Consider the following 21,992-nt stretch of genomic DNA (forward strand, 5'->3'; position numbering starts at 1 on the left):
CCAAACAAAAAAATCACCATCCGCCTATGGATGTAATATATTTGTTTCACTTGTAAATATTCCAGATTCCAGTGCACTGTTAAATCCAAGTGTTATTTGCTTTTGTTGTAGGTTCTTAAATTCAGTTGTTGAGACCATTTTGATTTATCAGCATTTTAAAAAACCAAACCAAGAACAAGAAGTAACAAACCATGAACTGGTTGATTTTTGGATGGATTTTCTTGTTGAATCTACAAGTAGCAACGTGTCTGTGATAAGATTTCCTGTAAGTACTTGGATTTCTCTTACATTCAAGTTTATTGGTTACATAAAATTGCACTCATCACCGTAGAGAAAAAATTATATAAATTGTGAATATTATGTATTCACTGCTGTACCCCTCCTCCTTTTCTATTTCCTCTGTCCCTCTTTGGTTACTGTCTGATAACCAGTGGGAAATCAGTGGGAAGAAAGAGAGCTGCAAAGCAGGAAGTAGTGTTCTGGCTATTATATAGTTACATAGTTACATAGTTACATAGTTAAATTGGGTTGAAAAAAGACAAAGTCCATCAAGTTCAACCCCTCCAAATGAAAACCCATTATGTTAGACATACAGTCACTCCAGCCTTTATACATTACATTTTTGCAAAACTAACTACATGCACAGCCTATTCATTTACCCAGTGTTTATTTTTATACTGAACAATTCCTTCAAATGAGATAATTCTATGATGACTATTACCCAAATGTTCTAGTATACTAGCAGAGATTTTAATCCCTTTTGTGAATATAGCAATTACATCAGTTTTTCTCCATCATACCAGACAAAATCAGAAATAGAGGCCTGTCTAAAACTGAAACCTTTTCAATACTGGGGGTGTATTCCATTTGGCCTTAGTGCCTTGTTAATATTAATATTAAGTAAACATTTATGTACCATGTCCTGCATCATCCGCTGACTAGATTGACCTGAGCCAACAGTGCAGCTCTCAGGTAGGTCTTAGAACTCTGGCTTCTCTTTTGTATCCACTGAAGAAGAAAATAACTAATTTAGAACATTTGTCTTTTTGGTATCCATTATAACCGTATTGTTACTATTATTTAAAGGAGCCACACAGCCCACATCTTTTTACTATTAGTAGGATTGGTTTTAGCCTCTGATGCAATGTGCTCCTCATTTTCTATCGTTGCCTTTCGGATTGCTGCTTTACAACATTTGTTTTTTATTAGTTTTTATATTCATTAACTGCAGTGTCTTGTAGTTAAAATGCTTTCCATTTTTCCCCTATTAACTTCTTTATTTCTGAATTAAGCCATATAGGGTGGTTCTTAATGCTTCTACATTTTGTGCTTTGTTGATGTAATCACAATTATGTTGTTTACAATCAGCCATGTAGAATATTTTCTTACATAAATGTGATTCCCTCACAAAATAATTTGCATAACAGTTCAGCAATTCAGTATTTTTCTAAACAAATAATTAAACTGAGTTTTTGCTTGTGTGCCCTGTTGTTTTTGTCTGCTTTCTTAATCGTTTACTGTGTAGTGTGTGCAATGTCATGGGTGTGGCTTGGGGGAGAGGGGTGGACAATCTGTATAGGGTTGTCTGTTTTGTTTCCATTGTCATGTGATGATTGTAGTGGCTGCAGTTAGGACCTGGAACAGATGCTTTAGTTTTTTTATTTGTTAGATTCAGTGGGGCAATATGTAGCAGTGCCATTGTCCGGTTAAAATGGCCTTGTAAGAAGCATTTTCGTTTCTTTGGACATTACACCTCATGTACAGCAGGATGCCCACTGTGCAGCAGTTGATCCGGTTGATCTCTGTGTGACTTGTGCACCTGATAGAACCTTAGTTGCAGTATATGCCTTGTCCCACTGTTGGGGAGAGAGATGTATATTGACATCTTGTTCCCATTGGAGCTGCTATAAGAGTTTTTGGCCAGGGTAAACTTGTCTCAGTAATTTATAACAGTCAGAAATTGTGTGAATATTTCTTATTGTTGAATTAAGAGGGGCTACATTTAGCAAAATACATTTCTCGAATTAGCAAAACATCTGTCTGTAAGCTGCTTGCCTTGCTTAGGGTACAATGTTAAACCCCTCACATTGTACAAAAGAAATCTTACCATGGAGCCATCACCATATACTGCTCCTGTTCTTCCTGTCCTAGTGTAGGGGAGAGGTGAGGGTAGGAGGGGAGTGTCAGGTGGGTTATGGTGCAACTTGGTAAAGTATGAAAAAACAATTAAGCAGTAGTGCAGTAGTGCACATCTGCAGTGCTAAAAAATGTAACTTTAACAAAAATCAAACTTGAGTGGTGGCCATTGAGATGGTGGCGCACAGGTGTTGCCCAGAGGCGGTTGCATTTATTTTAAAACTGCTGTTGATTCTGTTCTCAAGCTTGAACAGCCCCTCCAATAAGTTGTTTACTGCCTGGTAGCTGTGTCACAAATTGATGTGTCCTGGTTAGGTAGATGAGGGCCTTCACACCACCCTCCAGGCACTCTCTAAGCATTTTGTGGTTGGCTGATCGTTTGGTCAAGTGGTCTAGTCATCTCTGTTGTCTACTTGTAAGGCAAGCCATTTTTGCACCTCTTTTTTTAATGTCTTCTGTTAGGGGTTTTGTGTGCCTTAAGCACTTCGTTGGTTCTTGTAATGTCAGAGTGGACATAGAGAGATAAATATACAGTTCAACATATGTGAATCTCTCTGGTAAATTTTCTCTTTTCCTCAACATAGCTAGGACATTTTCCTTTTCTGCACAATTTAGTATCATCTGCAAAAATAGAAACCGTGCTTTCAATGCCCACCTCCAGGTCATTAATAAACAAGACCTAGTACAGAGCCCTGCGGTACTCCACTAACAACACTGGTCCAATTAGAAAATGTTCCATTTACCACCACTCTTTGTAGCCAGTTCTTGATCCAGGTACAAATACTGTGTTCCAGGCCAACATTCCTTAATTTAACCAGTAACCTTCTGTGTGGCACTGTATCAAATGCTTTAGCAAAGTCTAAGTAAATCACATCCACTGCCATCCCAGAATCAAGGTCTCTACTTACCTTCTCATAAAAATAAATTAAGTTTGTCTGGCAAGATTTATTATGCATAAAACCATGCTGGCACAAACTCAATAGTATTATGATTTGCTATGAAGTCCAGTATCTCTTTATTAACCCTTTGAAAAGCTTTCCTACCACTGACGTCAGACTAGCTGGCCTCTAGTTTTGAGGCTGAGAACGGGATCCCTTTTTGAATAGCGGCACCACATTAGTAATTAGCCAGTCTCTCGGCACTATGCCAGACCTCAAAGAATACGGAAAAATTAAGTAAAGAGGTTTGGCAATTACAGAGCTAAGCTCGCTAAGTACCCTGGGAAGAATACCATCTGGCCCCGGACCTTTGTTTATCTTAACATGTTCTAGTCTCTTTTGAATTTCCTCATGTGTGAACCATCCATCATTAGTTGTATTACTAGAATTGCTAGAATTGGGACAATCAAGATGGAAACCTTCATTAACTGGTTCCTCATTCGTGTAGACAGACGAAAAATATGTGTTCAGAATATGCGCTTTTTGTTTGTTTTCATCAACCAACTGACCCCCCTCTGATATTAAAGGTCCCACCCCTTCCTGCTTAATTTTTTTACTATTCACATATTTAAAAAATAATTTTGGATTCTTTTTACTGCTTGCTGCAATATCATTTTCCATATCAATTTTAGCTTGCCTCTTTGTACCTTATAAATAATTTAGTTGTCCCACCCAACTTGAAAGCCTTAAAGGAATTGTTCAGTGTGAAAATAAAAACTGTGTAAATGGATAGGCTTTGCAAAATAAAAAATGTTTCTAATAAAGTTAGTTAGCCAAAAATGTAATGTATAAAAGCTTGGGTGACTGGGTGTGTAACATAACAGAACAGAACACTACTTCCTGCTTTTCAGCTCTCTTTGTTTACACTGTCTGGTTATCCTGGTGACCAAGCAGTAACCAATCAGAGACTTGAGGGGGCCACATGGGTCGTATCTGTTGCTTTTGAATCTGAGCTTAATGCTGAGGATCAATTGCAAACTCACTGAACAGACATGTACCATGTAGCCCCCCCCCTTCAAGTCGCTGACTAACTCAGAGTTACAGAGCTGAAAAGCAGGAAGTAGTGTTCTGGCTATTATGTTAGATATCCGTTCACTCCAGCCTTTATTGATTAAATATTTGGCTAACTAAGTATATAGTTATACCAACACTTCTATTAAACCAAAAAGGTTGTGCTTTGCAACGATGTTCCTTGCTTACAAGAGGAATATACTGAAATGTATATTGATTAAGCAGCATTTTAAAGACTTACCATTTTTGTTCTGTGTTTAACCCTGTGAAAAGCATTTCCCACTTAATGAGATGCCCTTATACTGTCAAAGTTTGCATGTCTGAAATTTAGTGTTTTAGTTACTCCCTTATAGAATTGCTTCTGCAACAGAATCTCAAAGGAGACCATGATATGATCACTATTCCCTAAATGCTCACCACACAAATGCGCGGTCCTTCAGGTCTGGTACTTTATCTGTAAGTCTGGCAAGTTCTTTCTCTATTGCTTGTTATGTGTCTGCTACCTTGCTGTGTACTGTCTCAAACTCCCCCATTTTGCATTCTATATGGTCTGTACACTCGGCCAGATCAAGTACCTCCTTCCTGATTTCTTCGGTAAGTCTTTTAAAATCAGTTTGTAGGGAGACGGGAGTTCTGCATAATTTTTATTTCAGTTGCTGTGGCTGGTGGAACTGGGTTGTCAGCTTCCACTCCTTGTTCGGCTATTTGTAGGATAGCTACAGGACTGCGTGTCCACTTGAATGTGGAGCTTGGCTCTGCCCCCTACATTTACTACTTAATGAAAAAATTACAACAGTAACAATTTAATATTTTAAATCACAATCATTTCTGTCCTAATCTATACTATAAATTACTGTCCATAAGAAGTTTGGTTTTCCAGTGTATATTTGTTTTTTTTTTGCACCAAACATGAATTGAGATAACATTAAGGTCATTATTACCCAGTGGTTCAAACACTTACACATTTGCTACATGTTCTTTTTACTTAGTTCTTGGCTTCTTAATCCTGAACATAACACATTTAACAATGACAAAGAATCCAAATCCTGGAGCACTAATGGGAGCAAAATCCTACAATTTAGTGCTCAAAAGCCCTGGTGTGTGAACGGAGGATGCACTGTATTCATAAGGGGAATGTAGGTCCTTACACTTCAGACCTATGTCAGACATATGTCTGTTTTTTGCATCCTTATAACTTTATAAAAGCCAACCAGTCACATGATTGGAACTAACATTTTTGGCTTTGTGTTGTTGCTGCTATTTTTTACTTAGTGTTGTTGCAATACATGCAACAGCATTCATGCTTAAACACTAGAGCAGGGCTGTCCACATTGTTCACCTGTTCACACTTTATACAAAATGCTAATGGGACACCAGCACTGTGTCACTGTATGTAGTACATATTAGACTGGTCCTGATTCCTGTCTCCTGCTCTGTTCTGCCTTCCCTCCCTGTGTGTGTCATACTTTGGTATTTGTTCTGAGGGTTTGTTAGCATTTGAAAATTATTGTTAGTGGCCCCTAAAGTGTTTAATCATATGCTGGGGTACTGTATTATACACAGGGGAGGAGGAAGCATATGGATTTATGGGTATGTCTTAATATGTCTTATCTTTTTTTCCCATATGAGTGACATCCTTGCCAGGGCAGGCACAAGGTAGTTTGGCACCCTAGGCAGGAGCTTCAATCAGTGCCCCCCTGTCCTGCATTACCATTTCCCTCCTTACCATGATGGTAAATATTTTAAATAAAGAGAGTAAGAAAGTGTACTACACTTTTTAATTTATATTACTGCCCCCTGTACCTGTACCAGCAAGCTCAGCAGCCACCCATCATACAGCCCTCCAGCAGCCATCATATTGCCCCCAATCTTTACCTGTGTCAGCAGCAGCCAAAAATAAATCTGATCACATTATATTGCCCCCAAGTATTTATGTACCTGTGCCAGCGCCCAGCCCAGCAGCAACAGCAAACATATGGCCCCCAAATCTGTACCTGGCTGTGCCAGCAGGAAGCTTCACACTTTGCATTAATAGAAAGAATGTCTTCAGTTCAGTGCAACTGTGCAAGGCTGAGAGCAGCGAGAGCGAGCCACACCAAGCAGGCCGCCAGCTCTCTGCCTCTCTCTGTCATCACATCAGTGACGTCATTGACGTGAGTTTGCACAAAACAAACTGAAACAAATTATTAAATAAACGCTTGAAAAAAGTGCTCCTCCAATGATGGCACCCTAGACAGCCGCCTACTCTGCCTACCCCTAGTTCCGGCCCTGATCCCTGCAGTGAGCACCAACCATTTGTTTTTTTTGGTGTGCTATTAATGTGGACATGGTCTTGCAGTAACATGGGTGTGGTTTAAAGTGGGTGTGGTCAAATAACAGGGAGTGGCTAACACTGGCTTCCGTTATCGGCCCTCCACCATGTAGATTGGAAAAATTCTGGCCCTCGGTACCGGAGAAGTTGGACAGCGCTGCACTAGAGTATTAAAATGGTCACAAGGTGGGGGCAGAGTCTGCGCTCGAGGAAGATGGCTGCGTGAGCTGCTTGCTCGTATTTTTTGCTCTCCCAGTAGCAACTTGAAGTACACAGTATGCGGTAGTGTGCATCCGTAGAGGCAATATAGATAGAGCGGATTATACGGGGGATGGCTAAGAGAAACAAGAAGTCTCCCACGATTTCTACACTGCTGCCCTTTGTGAAACTGTCACAGAAACCATCGCAGTCCTCCATGGTAATGGACTCCGGAAGAGGCACTCAAACAAAGGCCCAAACTAAGGCCAAAATGGCGCCTGAGGCTGATCAGCCATGCACAAAGCAAGATTTTACAGAGCTACGTGAATACCTTGCAGATATGAAAAGGGATCTACAAGATAACCTTCAGCAAGGCCTGTCAGACCTGGCTACGGATATTACGGCTATCGGTAACAGAACGGAGCGACTAGAGATACGCCAGGAAGAGATTACCGATGCTACAACCGAGTAACCCAAAATGCAGCTCAGTGTAAGGGTTGGAGTTGGAGTTTTTTGCAAAATTTTATTAGATTCCTGCAATGGCAATCAATGTAATTTCACATAATGTCAAAGGTCTGAATATACCCCAAAAACGTAGTCAAGCACTAAGATATTACAAGGCCTCCAATGGTGATATTATTATGGTCCAGGAAACACACTTTAAAATAGATCAGATCCCCAAATGGGGGGATAAAACCTACCCAGTAGTGTTTCATGCAACAGATCAGGAGAAAAAGAATGGTGTGTCGATTTTACTCCATAAAAATTTGAATTTCCAGTTAAATGATCAAATTGTGGATAAGAAAGGTCGATATTTGTTTCTTAAAGGTTCAATCAATGCAAAAGATTGTCTTCTGGGTAATGTTTATGCACCGAGTCAAGCAGATGCTCAATTTTATAAGGTGTTGTCAACAATGTTGGATATTAATTGGTGCAACATAGTAATGCTAGCAGGAGATTTTAATACTATACATGATAAGATTTTGGATAGGTTCCCCCCCAGGGAAGACAGGGGATGGTCACCCAAATAGGCGCAGATTTGTTAATCTTCTGGGGGATCATAACTTGTTGGATACATGGAGATTGGCGAATCCTACTATGAGGGATTTTACATTCTATTCACATCCACATAAGTCATTTACAAGGATAGACTATATATTAATTAATCAACCTTATGTTGACAAAATATTTAATTCTGTTATAGGGGAAATATCATGGTCAGACCATGCAATGGTTAAGATCACATTGGAGGGATTATTTGTAATTCGTCCAGGGTATTCATGGCGACTTAACGAATTTATGCTGTGTATTCCTGAGCAGGTAGCAGATCTGGCGTCTGCTATAAGGACTTATTTTTCTGAAAATGATACAGGAGATACCTCTATGCCAATGGTGTGGCAAGCACATAAGGCAGTTATAAGAGGTATACTAATTAAGTTAGCATCTGAAAGAAAAAGGAAGATACATATAAATAAATTAACAAATAAATTACAGAACTTTGAGTCTAAATATAAATTAAATAGAGATGCCAGTATTTATGCGGATATGGTTACAGCTAAGACAGAATTAAATTTGTCTCTGGCTGAGGATACATATAAGTCAATGCTATGGGCGAAACAAAGATTTTTCGAAAAGGGAAATAAACCGGATACTTTATTAGCTAGAAGATTGAGAGGGCTGCGAAAAGTACAAACAATTGAGACAATTAAGACTAAAAAGGGGGCATATGTTAATGACCCTAGGGAAATAAATAAGGCCTTCATGGATTTTTATACTGATTTATATAATGGGGAAAAGGTAGCTACCTCAAAGGGTATTATATGCGAAACCGCTAAATTTCTTCAGGCCTGTAATCTTCCAACACTTAGGCCATCACAATTTATTTCTCTGAACACACCAATTACAATAGCAGAAATTACAAATGTTATAAAGGTAAAATTAAATGCTACAAAGGCTCCAGGTTTAGATGGTTTTAATTTTAAATATTTCAAAGTTTTTATGGAGGAATTACTCCCATATATGTTAAAAATGTTTAATGCCTTTCTGTCGGAAACGCCAATCCCTACTGAAATGTTAACGACACAGATTATAGTAATACACAAAGCTGGTAAGGACCCAAAGCTTTGTTCAAGTTACCGTCCCATATCATTAATCAATACGGATATAAAGATTTTTGCAAAAATCTTGGCAGAACGTTTAAATACGCTGCTTCCAGATTTGATTCATTTTGATCAAGTGGGGTACATTAAGGGCCGGGAGGCCGCAGATAATATTAGAAGAATGGTAAATCTTATAGAATTTGCAAATAAGGAAAAAAAACAAGCTATTTTTCTATCATTGGATGCCGAAAAGGCGTTTGATCGGGTCGATTGGTGCTACCTATATACAACATTGGAAAGTTTTGGTATTGGGGGCCCTATATTGACTGCGATCAAACGCCTTTAATGTAAACCAAAGGCTGAAGTAAAAACGGGACATATAAAATCTGAGGTTTTTGAAATCAAAAGCGGAACGAGGCAGGGGTGTCCGCTTTCTCCCCTTCTATTCGCATTGTGTATAGAGCCACTGGCACAAGCTATAAGGCTGAATGCAGATATTAGGGGTATAAAAATAAGAGATAAGATATACAAATTAAGTTTATTTGCAGACAATATTTTAATGTCGTTAGTCCAACCTCAAGTTTCACTTCCTAATTTATATAAAGTATTGGATGATTTTAGTAGATTGTCGGGATATAAGATCAACTATTCAAAATGTGAAGTGTTAAATTTGAATATACCGCATGTAACAGCAGATCTTTTATCACAAAATTTCCATTTTAAATGGCAAGAGGAATCGGTTAAATACCTAGGAATATTGCTACCTAAGACATACCAAGAAATTAGTAAATTAAATTATTCACCTCTGATAAACAAGTTAAAAAAAGATCTGATATTATGGCAGGGATATAGTATTTCCTGGTTAGGTCGTATATATAGTGTAAAAATGAACATATTATCTAAGATTTTATATCTGTTTAGAACTCTACCCGTCAAATATCCTAAGACAGATGGAAAAATTTTACAAAGAGCTATAGAGAATTTTATATGGGAAGGTAAAAAAGCTAGAGTAAGTAAAAAAAACGCTGCAGAGAAGTAAATATAAGGGTGGATTAGGAACCCCAGACCTGTTTTTGTATTACAAAGCAGCTCAATTTACACAAATCCAAGCTTGGCATAGGAAGTTAGAGAAGCCTAGGTGGGTCTTATTAGAACAGGAGCTACATCCCAATTTTAATCTGTCTGATTCTATGTGGAATGTGTCCTTATTGCAGGAAAATAAACAAGCTACATCCTGTGTGGGACATTCATTAGGAATGTGGTTAACTCATAGAATCAGAGATGGATTATCTGGGCAAAGGTCCCTGTTGACACCCCTGTTTCAAAATGCCACATTTAAGCCTGGTATGATAACAACGGATTTTCAATGGTGGCGACAAAAGGGGATCACAAGAGTAGGAGATCATAAAAAAAAGGATCATATCATTTGATAGTTTAATAGAAAGCCATAATATACCCATAGGTGAGAATTTTAGGTATTTGCAGATATCACACTGGATAAAGGCTTTAATAAAAGAGGGATGTGATGGAAATTATACCAGGTATGACCTGGAGTGTAAACAGGGTCTAAAGATCAAGGGATCTATCTCTAGATTATATGATCACTTTATCCACACAGGAGTTAATAGGCTTCCGGGATTTAAAATTAAATGGGAAGAAGATTTAGGTATTTTAATAGAGGAGAAATCATGGAGTCAGATATACCAAAATTTCTTCAGATCTCAACAAATACTATATTAAAAGAGAACGGATATAAAACAGTTGTGAGATGGTATATGACACCGCAAAAACTCCATAAAATGCAAAATACAATCTCTCCCCAATGTTTTAGGGGATGTGGGGAGGTAGGGACATATATGCATATGTGGTGGGATTGCCCTCAATAAAAAAGGTATGGAAACGGGTATTTCATGAAATATGTAGGATATGCAGGTTAAATATTTTACCTTGCCCAAAAATTGCTCTATTAAATCTAATACCAAAAAATAAAATATATAATGAGCCTACTGCATTACTGATACTTAAAATATGCCTGGTTACTAGAATGTGCATAGCTAAACATTGGAAAGGCTCTATTCCTCATATGTGGGATTTTATTCAGGCTAAAATTAGGGAGCTATTGGTAATGGAGAAAATAACGGTACTGGTAAATAATGAGGTAAATAAGTTCCGTCAAACTTGGGAGCCTTATATCTACAAATATCCAATTTACGCAGGAATAGACCGACGTTGATTATAAGCTATGGTATATATTTTATAAGGTCTGTCATATTTAATATTGTTAGTGCTTAATAACTCCATAGTATAACAACCTTATGTGTACTTATGTGTATTTTCGTTTTTTTTTGGGGGGTTATAAATTTAATTGTATGCATAAGAAGGTATATTGTAAGCGGTGTAAATATTGCTGTATAATGAAGATAAATGTCAGCATTATATTGTTAAAAAATAATAATAAAAAAAAAAGTAATAAAAAAATTTTCAAATGGAAAAAAAAATGGTCACAAGGTGGAGCTGTGAATATTGTTAATGTATGATTGCAATGATCTATGCTGTTGTATTTCTGCACTCTGTTGTTTCTATTTCCTTTTTGTGTCTCCACCATATTGTCCTTGATCTTCCACATTGTTAAATGTGCTCTGTATTATCCCCGAGTGATTCACAAGTTGCTGCGCTGAGTGTTCCCTGCGTGATCATCATAAAGACCACCTCTGCCAACAAGTTTAACATTCTAGCAGACAGGAACCCAGTGGAAGGACTGCTTATACAAGTCTGACTTTTCTGTAAGCAGGAACACCCCAACTAGTTTCTTCACAGACACACTTTTGGGGCCTGGTACTCTTTGCTGCAGTTTTAGCTTTGAACCAACCTACTTCTGAGATCAGACAAGTGAAATGAGGTAAAGTTGAGGATCAAACATGTTGAACAGGATGTGGTTGAACAGGAAAAGGTCAATGCAGGCAGCAAAAATACAGGCTAGGGGCAAAATACCAGGAATTCATTCACACAACAGGCACTTGAGCAAGATTTGTATTACCAGAAGCCAGCTTAGGCACAGAAGACCAGAAGTGCATACAAATGGAGTTTTGACACCAAAACAAAGGGGGAAGTCATTTCAACAAAACTAGGAACAACCAGAGTTAAAAAAAAAATGGCATCTTTAGACCTTAGTTGTGCTACTGTGCATGTCTTGACATCATTGCGCGTGTCATAGAGCACTTTGCTGCATTGGCCAGTGCACATGTATATGTGCAATTGAGTGAAATGAGCCACTTAAAGGGGGCCTCCAAGGTTTATCGGAAAACTGTCTTTGAATGACCAACTGTGGAACATGATTATCTTTAGGATTTAGTCAGGGCCAAAACCCTTCCAATGCAAAATATACTGGATTTTACCTCACTATCTTTGTGAATAAACAATGTCCTGTACTTCAAATTCTTGTTGACCATCTAAGAGGACTGGAGACAGTGGAGAATAGACAGCAGAAAATGCATTATCAACAACAGGCCTGGGTAAGGAAATATAAAAAGAATCAGAAATGTTCAAACTGAAAGGGAGAGTCAACTTTAAAAAAAAAAAAAAAAACTAGATTAATAATATTCTTGAGGTGAAAGGACTGATAAAGTGAGGACCAAACTTATGAGAAGGCTGTCAGAGTTTGATGTTCTTAGTAGAAAGCCAAACTGGCTCCCCAACAAGAAAGGAAGAACAAGTTTATCAGCACCATCTTTCTGACAACACAAGTCCTTTAAATCCCTGACCAATAATTCTGCACCAGGAAGGTCATACTTAATAAAAGCAGGAAGAAGAACCTTAGCATGAAGTAAGTAGGCACAACACAAGGGAGGAGAACCTAAAGACATGTATTTAAGGTTGTTGTGAGCAAACTCAGCCCATGGACATAATTTGGACCAATTATCCTAGGATGTTCAGGGGAATGTTATAAAAGTCACAAAGAGAAAAACAATTTGCACCAATAAGAATAAAAATTCACATCTCACAATGCAATATTCTTTCTTAAACTGTTATTGCATTGCTATTTTTAATTGTGCATTGCGAATTTTATTTTGCGCACATTTAAGAAGTGCTTGAAGGTGTCATAATCTTTTGGAGCAAACATAACTTCTTCAGTAAGAAGTTTTATTACATTTACTGGGCATTGGCGCAAACTATAAAATTCGTAAACTTTCTTTCACTCTCGGAAGTGGATGCTATATAGTTTCCGGGTTTGTAAAAATATTAAATTCGCACAAAGGCATTACTTTTCACATTGCAAATAGTTTTTCCATTACCGACTTTTATTACATTTCCCAGTTGTGTTGTTCACCTTCCAACACATTTTTTCAGTTCAATTGTTTTCAAATTTTTCTAATACTGAAGCTTAAACTGTAATTTTTCACCTTCTTTTGTCTTTCAAAAACAGATCTGAGGGGGGTCACTGACTGTAAACTGTTTTTAGTTGATACATTTCTTATCTTTGTCCCTGCTAAACAGAATCCCTGAGTTTCATTAAAGGCAGCTCAGCTGTTATAATCAATACAATTGTTGCAAATATTATAGAGATGCTGCTGAGAAATGTATAAACTAAATGTAGCAAATTGTAATAGTTCAGAATCTGCACCTGAATAACAGCTGCAAGACTGAAACACCAGAGACCGAAGCATTAAACCTTAAATTTGAATTTTGGAAAAATTGTAAAAAATAGAAAGCAATATAACAACTCCTGTAAGTGAAATGAAACAGAGAAAATGTCTCTGGCCATTGTCAATTGCTTTAAGGGCTAGTCCACACGGGGAGATAGCGGCGCGTTTGCGGTCGCGGCGACAAAGCGCCGCGCCAGTCGCCGCGACCGGCGCAGGCGACAGTTTTGTATGGGCGCCTATGTAAAAACGCCTGTGCTAACCACACGAGGCGATGCGCTTTTCAACAGTCGCCTGAAAATGCCTCGCCAGGCTTTTTCAGGCGACTGTTGAAAAGCGCATCGCCTCGTGTGGTTAGCACAGGCGTTTTTACATAGGCGCCCATACAAAACTGTCGCCTGCGCCGGTCGCGGCGACTGGCGCGGCGCTTTGTCGCCGCGACCGCAAACGCGTGGCTATCTCCCCGTGTGGACTAGCCCTAAAGGATGGCAGGGTGGTTGACTTCCACCAATTTACAAAACACCCCCTAAAATCTGGAAACAAATTGAACACCACAATCAGAAACAATATTGGAGAGAATGCCATGTAGACAAAAGATTACTTTGACAACATTTTGACCTAAGCAGGGACAGAAGGCAGTTTCCCTAATGGAACAAAACAGGAAAAATGAAAAAAACTGTCTACTACGACCAGAATACTTGACATGTTTAGGTAAATCAACAAATAAGTCCATGACAATATCAATCCAAGGTTGTTCAAGTAATGGCAAGGGCAGGAGCATACTAAAGGGTAAGGAACGAACACGGTTGAGCACAAACCATGCAAGAAGACACAAACTGAGAAACATCCTTTAACATGGAAGGCCACCGGGAATATGTGGGAATGAGTTCTACTGTTGGGACGTTGATCCACTTCCAGAGTAAAAGGACATATAGAATTAGGGTAAATCAAATCTGGAGAAGAAGAGAATGTATTTTTAAGTTTATCAAAAGTAACTTAAGTTTGAGGTGACCAGGAAAATCTAACCACCTTTTTTGGCGAGAGCAGTGATATGGGCAATAATATGAGAAAAGTCCTTTCACTGGTAAAAATTGTCAAAAGCCCAGGAAGCTTTAATTGTTTTTAAACCAACTGGAGTAGGCCAAACAAGGATAACCGAGACCTTTACAGGATCCATCTTAAAACTGAAGAGAAGACAATGTACCACAAGAAAGGAATCTCATATTTTTGTCACACTTTTCAGACTTTGCATAAAACTCTCCCTGAAATGAATAAGAACTTGTTTCATAAGAGGAGAATAACATAGTAACATATTAAGATAGGTTGAAAAAAGACATGTCCATTATGTTCAACTTTTTATGTATATATAGCCTGCCTAACTACTAGTTGATCCAGAGGAAGGCAAAAAAAAAATCCTTCTGAAGCCACTCCAATTTGCCTCAGAGGGGAAGAAAATACCTTCCTGATGGTATTCTTTTATTGTACATTATGGCGCACATTTACTAAGGGTTGAATATCGAGGGTTAATAAACCCTCAAACTCGACTATTGAATTTAAATCCTACGAATTCAAATATCGAATTCAAAGGATTTACCGAAAATTCTATGATCGATCGATCGAAGGAAAAATCGTTTGATCGAACAATAAAATCCTTCAAATTGAATGATTCGATTAATTTAAAGCCATCGATCAAAGGATTTTTCTTTGATCAAAAAAAGCTTATAAACTAACTAACATTGTACCTCGGTAGGTTTAAACTGCCGAAGTATGTAGTCAAAGTATTTTTTAAAGAGACAGTACTTCGACTATCGAATGGTCGAATAGTCGAACGATTTTTACTTCGAATCGTTTGAGTCGAAGTTAAAGTCGAAGGTCGTAGTAGCCTATTTGATGGTCGAAGTACCCAAAAAAATACTTCGAAATTCAACGTTTTTTTCATTCGAATCCTTCACTCGAGCCTAGTAAATGTGCCCCCTAGTCTATTACAAATATCTGTGCTGTAAATGTTGGATCAACTTGTCAGTTTGTTTTTGTTCGTATACCCAGAACTTTAATACAAAGTTCATGAAAGAAATATGCTTTCTCCTTGAGTCTGTGTTTTGTAATTATTGGCTCCAGGTTTAATTTTTTGTTTTTCATGTTGCTAGCTATCCTGCAAAGAAATAAATGCTACTCACACAATTTTATCATTCTGTTTTCCTAGGTCTTAATACTAGAACCAACAAAAATCTACCAGCCTTCCTATCTATCAATCAATAGCGAAGCTGTAGTTAGGACAATATCAATTTGGCATGTTCTACCCGATGATAAGGTAATTGTATAAAAGTAGCATGCGGTGTTCTTCATTTGAAAGAAAATTTGATGATGTCCTGTAATGTATTTTCACTGGGGATTTACGTATGTTGATTATAGAGCATCAGGCTGGCTGGCCTTCTATTATATCTGCACTGGATGGTTTTGGACAAGTGTCTTACAAAGATATACTATAGTGGCCTTATTGGTTGTTTCATAGTTTTTACTTATTTCTCTTTTTAATTGAAAGTTTATAGGAACTATGTGCAATGTTTAAGGGTATACAGTATGAAGAGGTGTGTTTATTTTCTATTTTTCTTTCCTGTACACAGAAGGGGATCCATGAATGGAATTTCCCTGCGGATTCCATCAGAGGTGTAAGGCAAGTTCTTCTACACTGAATGAATCAAAACCATGTGCAAAAATAATTCTATAGGTGCAGAACATATTATTTTATTGAGGGTTTTAATTTTTTATTCATGTAGCAATATGCTTTCTACAGCAGTTCATGTGGAATCGCCCACTAGTAGAAAGGAAACTTAAAAAACATGTACTGTACAGGTATTGGATCTGTTATCCAGAATGCTTGGGACCTAGGGCTTTCCAGATAATGGATCTTTCTTTAATTTGAATCTTCATATTTAAGTCTACTAGAAAATCATGTAAACATTAAATAAATGGTTTTGCTTCCAATAAGGATTAATTATATCTTAGTGTGGATCATATATAAGGTACTGTTTTATTATTACAAAGAAAAAGAAAATAATTTTTAAAAATTTGTATTTGGAAAAAATGGAGTCTATGGGAGATGGCCTTTCCATAATTCAGAGCTTTCTGGAAAATGGGTTTCTGGATAATGGATCCATACCTGTATAAGAAAATCATGAAAGCCAACCAACAAGTAAAATTAACACTATATTACATGAGCATGTTGCAGAGAGCTCTGTGTATATATATGGAAGACGGCCCAAGTAATGGCGCCAAAACGTCGAAATAAATACCAATAGATTGTTTACACTATAAAGTCCTCGGAGTGCATTTTTTGGGTATATCACGGCTACGAGCTCCTTCTCTCTGGTGCAAATTCAAACAGTACAGAACTCTTACTCCTATACCCAAAAACCCAGTTAATCTTTCCTGTGCTCTCTGGAATGCCAGATCTGTCTGCAAAAATCTCACCACTATACATGACCACTTCATTGCAAATTCCTATATCCTACTTGCGCTTACTGAAACCTGGCTTTCGCCTACTGACACTGCCTCACCTGCTGCCCTACCTGCTGCCCTGTCCTATGGGGGCCTACACCTTACTCATACTCCCAGACCTGGTAACAGACCTGGAGGTGGGGTAGGTTTGCTTCTCTCTCCCCGCTGTACTTTTAAAGTTCTTCCACCTGTTCCCTCCCTATGATTCTCCTCATTTGAGGCTTACTACATTAGGCTCTTTTCTCCTGTTTCACTCTGCATTGCTGTCATATATCGACCACCATGAACAACTGCACAATTTCTGGACAACTTGGCTTCCTTACTTTCTTTCATCTAACATCCCATCCATCATATTAGGTGACTTTAATATACCCGTTAACAACATTAACAACTCTTCTGTCTCTAAACTTCTTTCACTAACCTCCTCCCTAGGCTTATCTTTGTGCACAGACTCCCCCTCTCACTCCAATGGTAATGCTCTGGATCTCATATTTACCAGACTCTGTTCAACCACCAATTTTACTAACTCACCATTTCCCCTCTCTGATCACAATATGCTCACATTTCAACTCTCACTAACTCCCTCCTCGCCCCTTGCTATTCCCCAAACACGTACTTACCGTGACTTGCAAGCTCTAGACGTGTCACATCTCTCTTCTTCCTTTGACTCTCTTCACTCTAATATCTCAGCCATCTCATGTCATAATGTGGCTACCTCTGTCTACTATAGTACTCTCACCACTGCCCTAAATGAGTTTGCTACTATAAAAACTAAACGTTCTAGACCCAAACCACTTCAACCTTGGCATACTGCTCATACAAAAGCGCTCCAAAGACACTCACGTGCACTTGAGCGTCGCTGGCGCAAATCCCATTCAGAATCAGACTTTTGGAGCTACAAAGCTGCCCTGCGCTCCTATAACACTAGCCTCTTCCAAACAAACATACTTTACTTCACTCATTAACTCCCTTTCTAAAAAAAACCAGCACAACTTTTCTCCACCTTTAACACTCTCCTTTCCCCTTCTCCACCCCCTCCATGCACATCTGTCTCTGCTCAAGATATTGCTGAGCACTTCAAAAACAAAATTGACACTATCAGAAGGGATATTACACTACTCAACCCCCCTAAACTTCCACCACCCTCCCTCCACACTCCCCAGTCTCTCCTGTGCTCCTTCACCCCTGTCACTGATGAGGAAGTCTCAAAGCTTTTGGCCTCTTCTCACCTTACCACCTGCCCGCTTGATCCAATTCCCTCAAAACTTCTCTGCAATACTTATCCTTGTCTAATCATGCCTTAACTCACCTATTTAATCTTTCGCTCTGAACTGGACTGTTTCCTTCTCAACTAAAACATGCTCTTGTCACCCCCATTCTGAAAAAACCCTCTCTTGATCCCTCCAATCTTGACAACCTCCGACCTAACTCTCTGCTACCTTTCATCTCTAAACTACTTGAGCGCCTAGTCTACAACTGACTAACCTCATTCCTCTCTGACAATAACCTGCTGGACCCCCTACAATCTGGTTTTAAGCCATAACACTCCACAGAAACTGCCATGACTCGAGTAACTAATGACCTTTTAACCGCTAAAACCAACAATCATTTCTCACTACTAATACTGCTAGATCTCTCAGCCGCACTTGACACTGTAGATCACCCTCTCCTCCTACAGTCCCTCCATTCGCTTGTCCTTCGTGACACAGACCTGTCCTGGTTCTCTTCTTACATCACCAATCGTTCCTTCAGTGTCTCCTACAACGAAGTATCATCTTCCCTACCTCTTTCTGTTGGAGTTCCTCAAGGCTCTGTCCTGGGACCATTATTATTCTCCCTCTATACTTCCTCCCTCGGCAAATTAATCAGCTCGTATGGTTTCCACTACCACCTCTATGCTGACGATACTCAGATCTATCTCTTATCTCCTGATCTCAACCCAGAACTCCTTACTCGCGTCTCCTCCTGCCTGTCCGCTATCTCTACCTGGATATCGCAGCGCTACCTTAAATTAAACCTCTCTAAAACTGAAATGGTTCTCTTTCCTCCAACTAACACCAGTAACATCCCGGAAGTATCCATCATAGTTAACAATTCCACTATCACCCCCTCTCTCTAGGCCCGGTGCCTTGGGGTTATCCTAGATTCTGCCCTGTCATTCACTCCTCATATCCAGTCACTTATTAAATCATGTCACTTCCACCTAAGGACATATCCAAAATATGATCATTTATCACCCAAGATAATGCCAAAATTCGTATTCACTCTCTCATCATATCACGTCTAGACTACTGTAACTCTCTTTTAATTGGCCTTCCCCTACAGAGACTGTCACCTCTCCAGTCCATAATGAACACTGCAGCGAGGCTCATACCCCTCAGCAACCGCTCCTCCTCTGCCTCGCCATTCTGTCAATCCCTGCACTGGCTTCCGTTACCTTTCAGAATCAAATTCAAAGTAATGACCCTGACATTCAAAGCACTTCATAACCCTGCCCCACCCTACATCTCTGAACTCATCTCTAGATACTCACCCAACCCCTTACTATGCTCTTCTACTGACCTGCTACTCAACTCTTCTCTCATTACCTCCTCACATGCTCGCATTCAAGACTTTGAAAGGGCTGCACCCCTCCTCTGGAACTCTCTCCCGCGGTCTGTCCGACTTTCTCCCAACCTTTCTGCTTTCAAGAAATCTCTTAAAACGCACTTCTTTCGAGAAGCCTACCCTCACTCTGCTTAACTACCAAACGCAACACCACATACAGTACCACATTTCTCACCTACTTAATTCGATCTTGCCTCACTCCCACACCTTGTGTATTACTCCCTTCCCTTTAGAGTGCATGCCTATGCATAGGGCCTTCCTCACCTTTTTGCACCTGTATTGATTGTGATGTATGTAACTCCATATGTTCTATGTATACAATTCATGTGATTTAGTTGTATAATCACATTTACTTTACAGTGCTACGCAATATGTTGGCGCTATATAAATACATGTTAATAATAATAATAATAACAATAATAATATATATATATATATATATATATATATATATATATATATATATATATATATAAAGTGGTCCTTTAAGGGGTATGAGCCTCGCTGCAGTGTTCATTTTGGAATTTACATTAATTTTACATTTTGAATACATTTGGATACTATCAGTTTTATACTGCTAGGCAGGCTTTCAGGCACATAACATTATAAGCATGGAAAACAGAGTGCATCATGCATCTGCAGGAATGTGCAGCATTACTCATACAATAAGTACACAGATCCATATGAAAAATAAAGGACACTATTTACAACTTCTGCAAATGCATTTAACCACTTGGCACAGTATGATGCTTGAATGAACATGCCAGCATAAAAGATAAAATACACTAAGGTGAGTGCGTGCCCTTCGCTCCTTCCATGGATAATGGGCCTTTGGCTTTCATTTTAATGAAACAAGGCAATTCTTGTATTCAGTCTTTAAAGCAAAAATATTATACATTTGACCTGTCACATTTGCTACCTACAGCCCAAATTATACTGAGTTTAAACTGGATGAGGCAGTCAGGAGGCTTACAAGTTGGTGTTGTATTGAAATTTCATACTTCACTCCATTTCAGTATATTTAAAGTCATATCTAATAGTTACAATTTGTAAGTATTGAATTTCCTGACATGCTCTTAACCTAAAATTTTTACTTAAAACAATCGTTTCTTATGAATTGTGCATTTTGTGTTTTTTTTGTACAGCATTTCAAAGTTTGAAGAAAGGTGTTGTTTTCTGTATGTGCAGCACAATTCTGATGACTTTCAAATATATTTCTGCACAGAACTACACTGCAAAAAGTAAGCACTAATAAGTAACTTTAAAAATCTAAAGGAGACTTGATCAGCTCAGAGTTTTACACGTTTATTTTTATGTCACTAATTTGTGCTTGTTGCTCTGGTTTAGATTCTTTGATGAAGTAAACGGTATAAAAGAAGCAAATGGAAATAATACAGAAGAAGGGGAGTGTGATGGAGATTTAATGGAGGTCAGTGATTTCACATTGTCAAAATAGAAAAGTATTTCTTATTATTCATTTATAGTCCATATATAAAAATGTATCTCTTATTATCCATTTATTTTATCCTTTTTGAATCCCTTTTATCCTTTTTGAAACCTTTTTATCCTTTTGAATAATCATGTCATTTTTTTATGGTGTTTTAATGGACAGAAAGTCTTTCACTTTGTACAACTGCTGCATGTGGAGGCACATTTATCAGTTTCTGCATTTGAGGAAGAAAAAAATGTGATTGCATAAAAAAGGCAACAAAATTCATGTGACCTTTTTTTGAGGTCCTACCCCTGGTGTGTCTATTGCGTCACACAACGTTTCGGAGGGCATTCCCCCTTCGTCAGGTGATACAGAGACATACGTGCATACACAATATATAGGCAATTAAACCCACCCCCAACTGAAAAAATGTCCAGTGTGTCAACAAATGTTTAAAAAAAAATGTTTCAAACAGTTCTCTCCAGGTGAAAGTCCACTTATTAGTGATGTTGCAAAAAGTTGCAAAAAAAGTAGCAAAAAAATGTTAAAGATCCAAATCCTTAGATTATATATACAGTATCCAAGTTTAAGGAGAGCTAAGCGGATCAATGTATCAGTTTCACACAATTCTATAATATAAGACTTAACTATCCCTATTAATGGGAAAAAGGTTTTACCTCACCCTGGATGCATATTTGACTTTTTTCGAATTAATATCTGAAAAATAAAGGAGAATTGTTCATTAAACCAGCAGTAAGAATATAATAAAAAAACATGTTAAATTGAATTCTTCATTTAAGCCTCCAGGGGACAGTGTCTGTAGAGTCCATATCCAAAAGCTTTCGCGTTGTAGTAATTTTTGTTTAAAGTCCTGTCCCTGTTTCTCAATCACTCTTTCTAGAATCTGCCAGCGGATCTGTGGCACCCTATGTTTATTTTCATAGAAATGTTTGGCTAAAGTGGTTTCCTGTTTTTTCTTATCTGTCACTTTAGCCAAACATTCCTATATATTGTGTATGCACGTATGTCTCTGTATCTAGGGCCGCCATCAGAAATCACGGGGCCCCACACAACAAAATTTTCGGGGCCCTCCCTCACGACACCTCCCCTAACCACGCCCCT

General features: G+C 38.4%; 1 protein-coding gene across 2 annotated transcripts in view; it reads left to right on the forward strand.

The window, feature by feature from the left end:
• The window catches only part of LOC108717885 (mitogen-activated protein kinase kinase kinase 5), a 140,244-nt gene that overhangs the window by 69,679 nt on the left and 48,573 nt on the right, over positions 1–21,992 (forward strand). For both annotated transcript variants that reach the window (XM_018265310.2, XM_041564516.1), the window contains 5 exons: positions 112–265; positions 15,537–15,644; positions 15,958–16,007; positions 20,584–20,679; positions 20,786–20,867. In XM_018265310.2, the coding sequence (XP_018120799.1) occupies positions 112–265; positions 15,537–15,644; positions 15,958–16,007; positions 20,584–20,679; positions 20,786–20,867 (490 nt within the window). The remainder of the gene's footprint in view (positions 1–111; positions 266–15,536; positions 15,645–15,957; positions 16,008–20,583; positions 20,680–20,785; positions 20,868–21,992) is intronic.

Source organism: Xenopus laevis, chromosome 5S, assembly GCF_017654675.1.
Source record: "Xenopus laevis strain J_2021 chromosome 5S, Xenopus_laevis_v10.1, whole genome shotgun sequence".
Taxonomy (NCBI): domain Eukaryota; kingdom Metazoa; phylum Chordata; class Amphibia; order Anura; family Pipidae; genus Xenopus; species Xenopus laevis.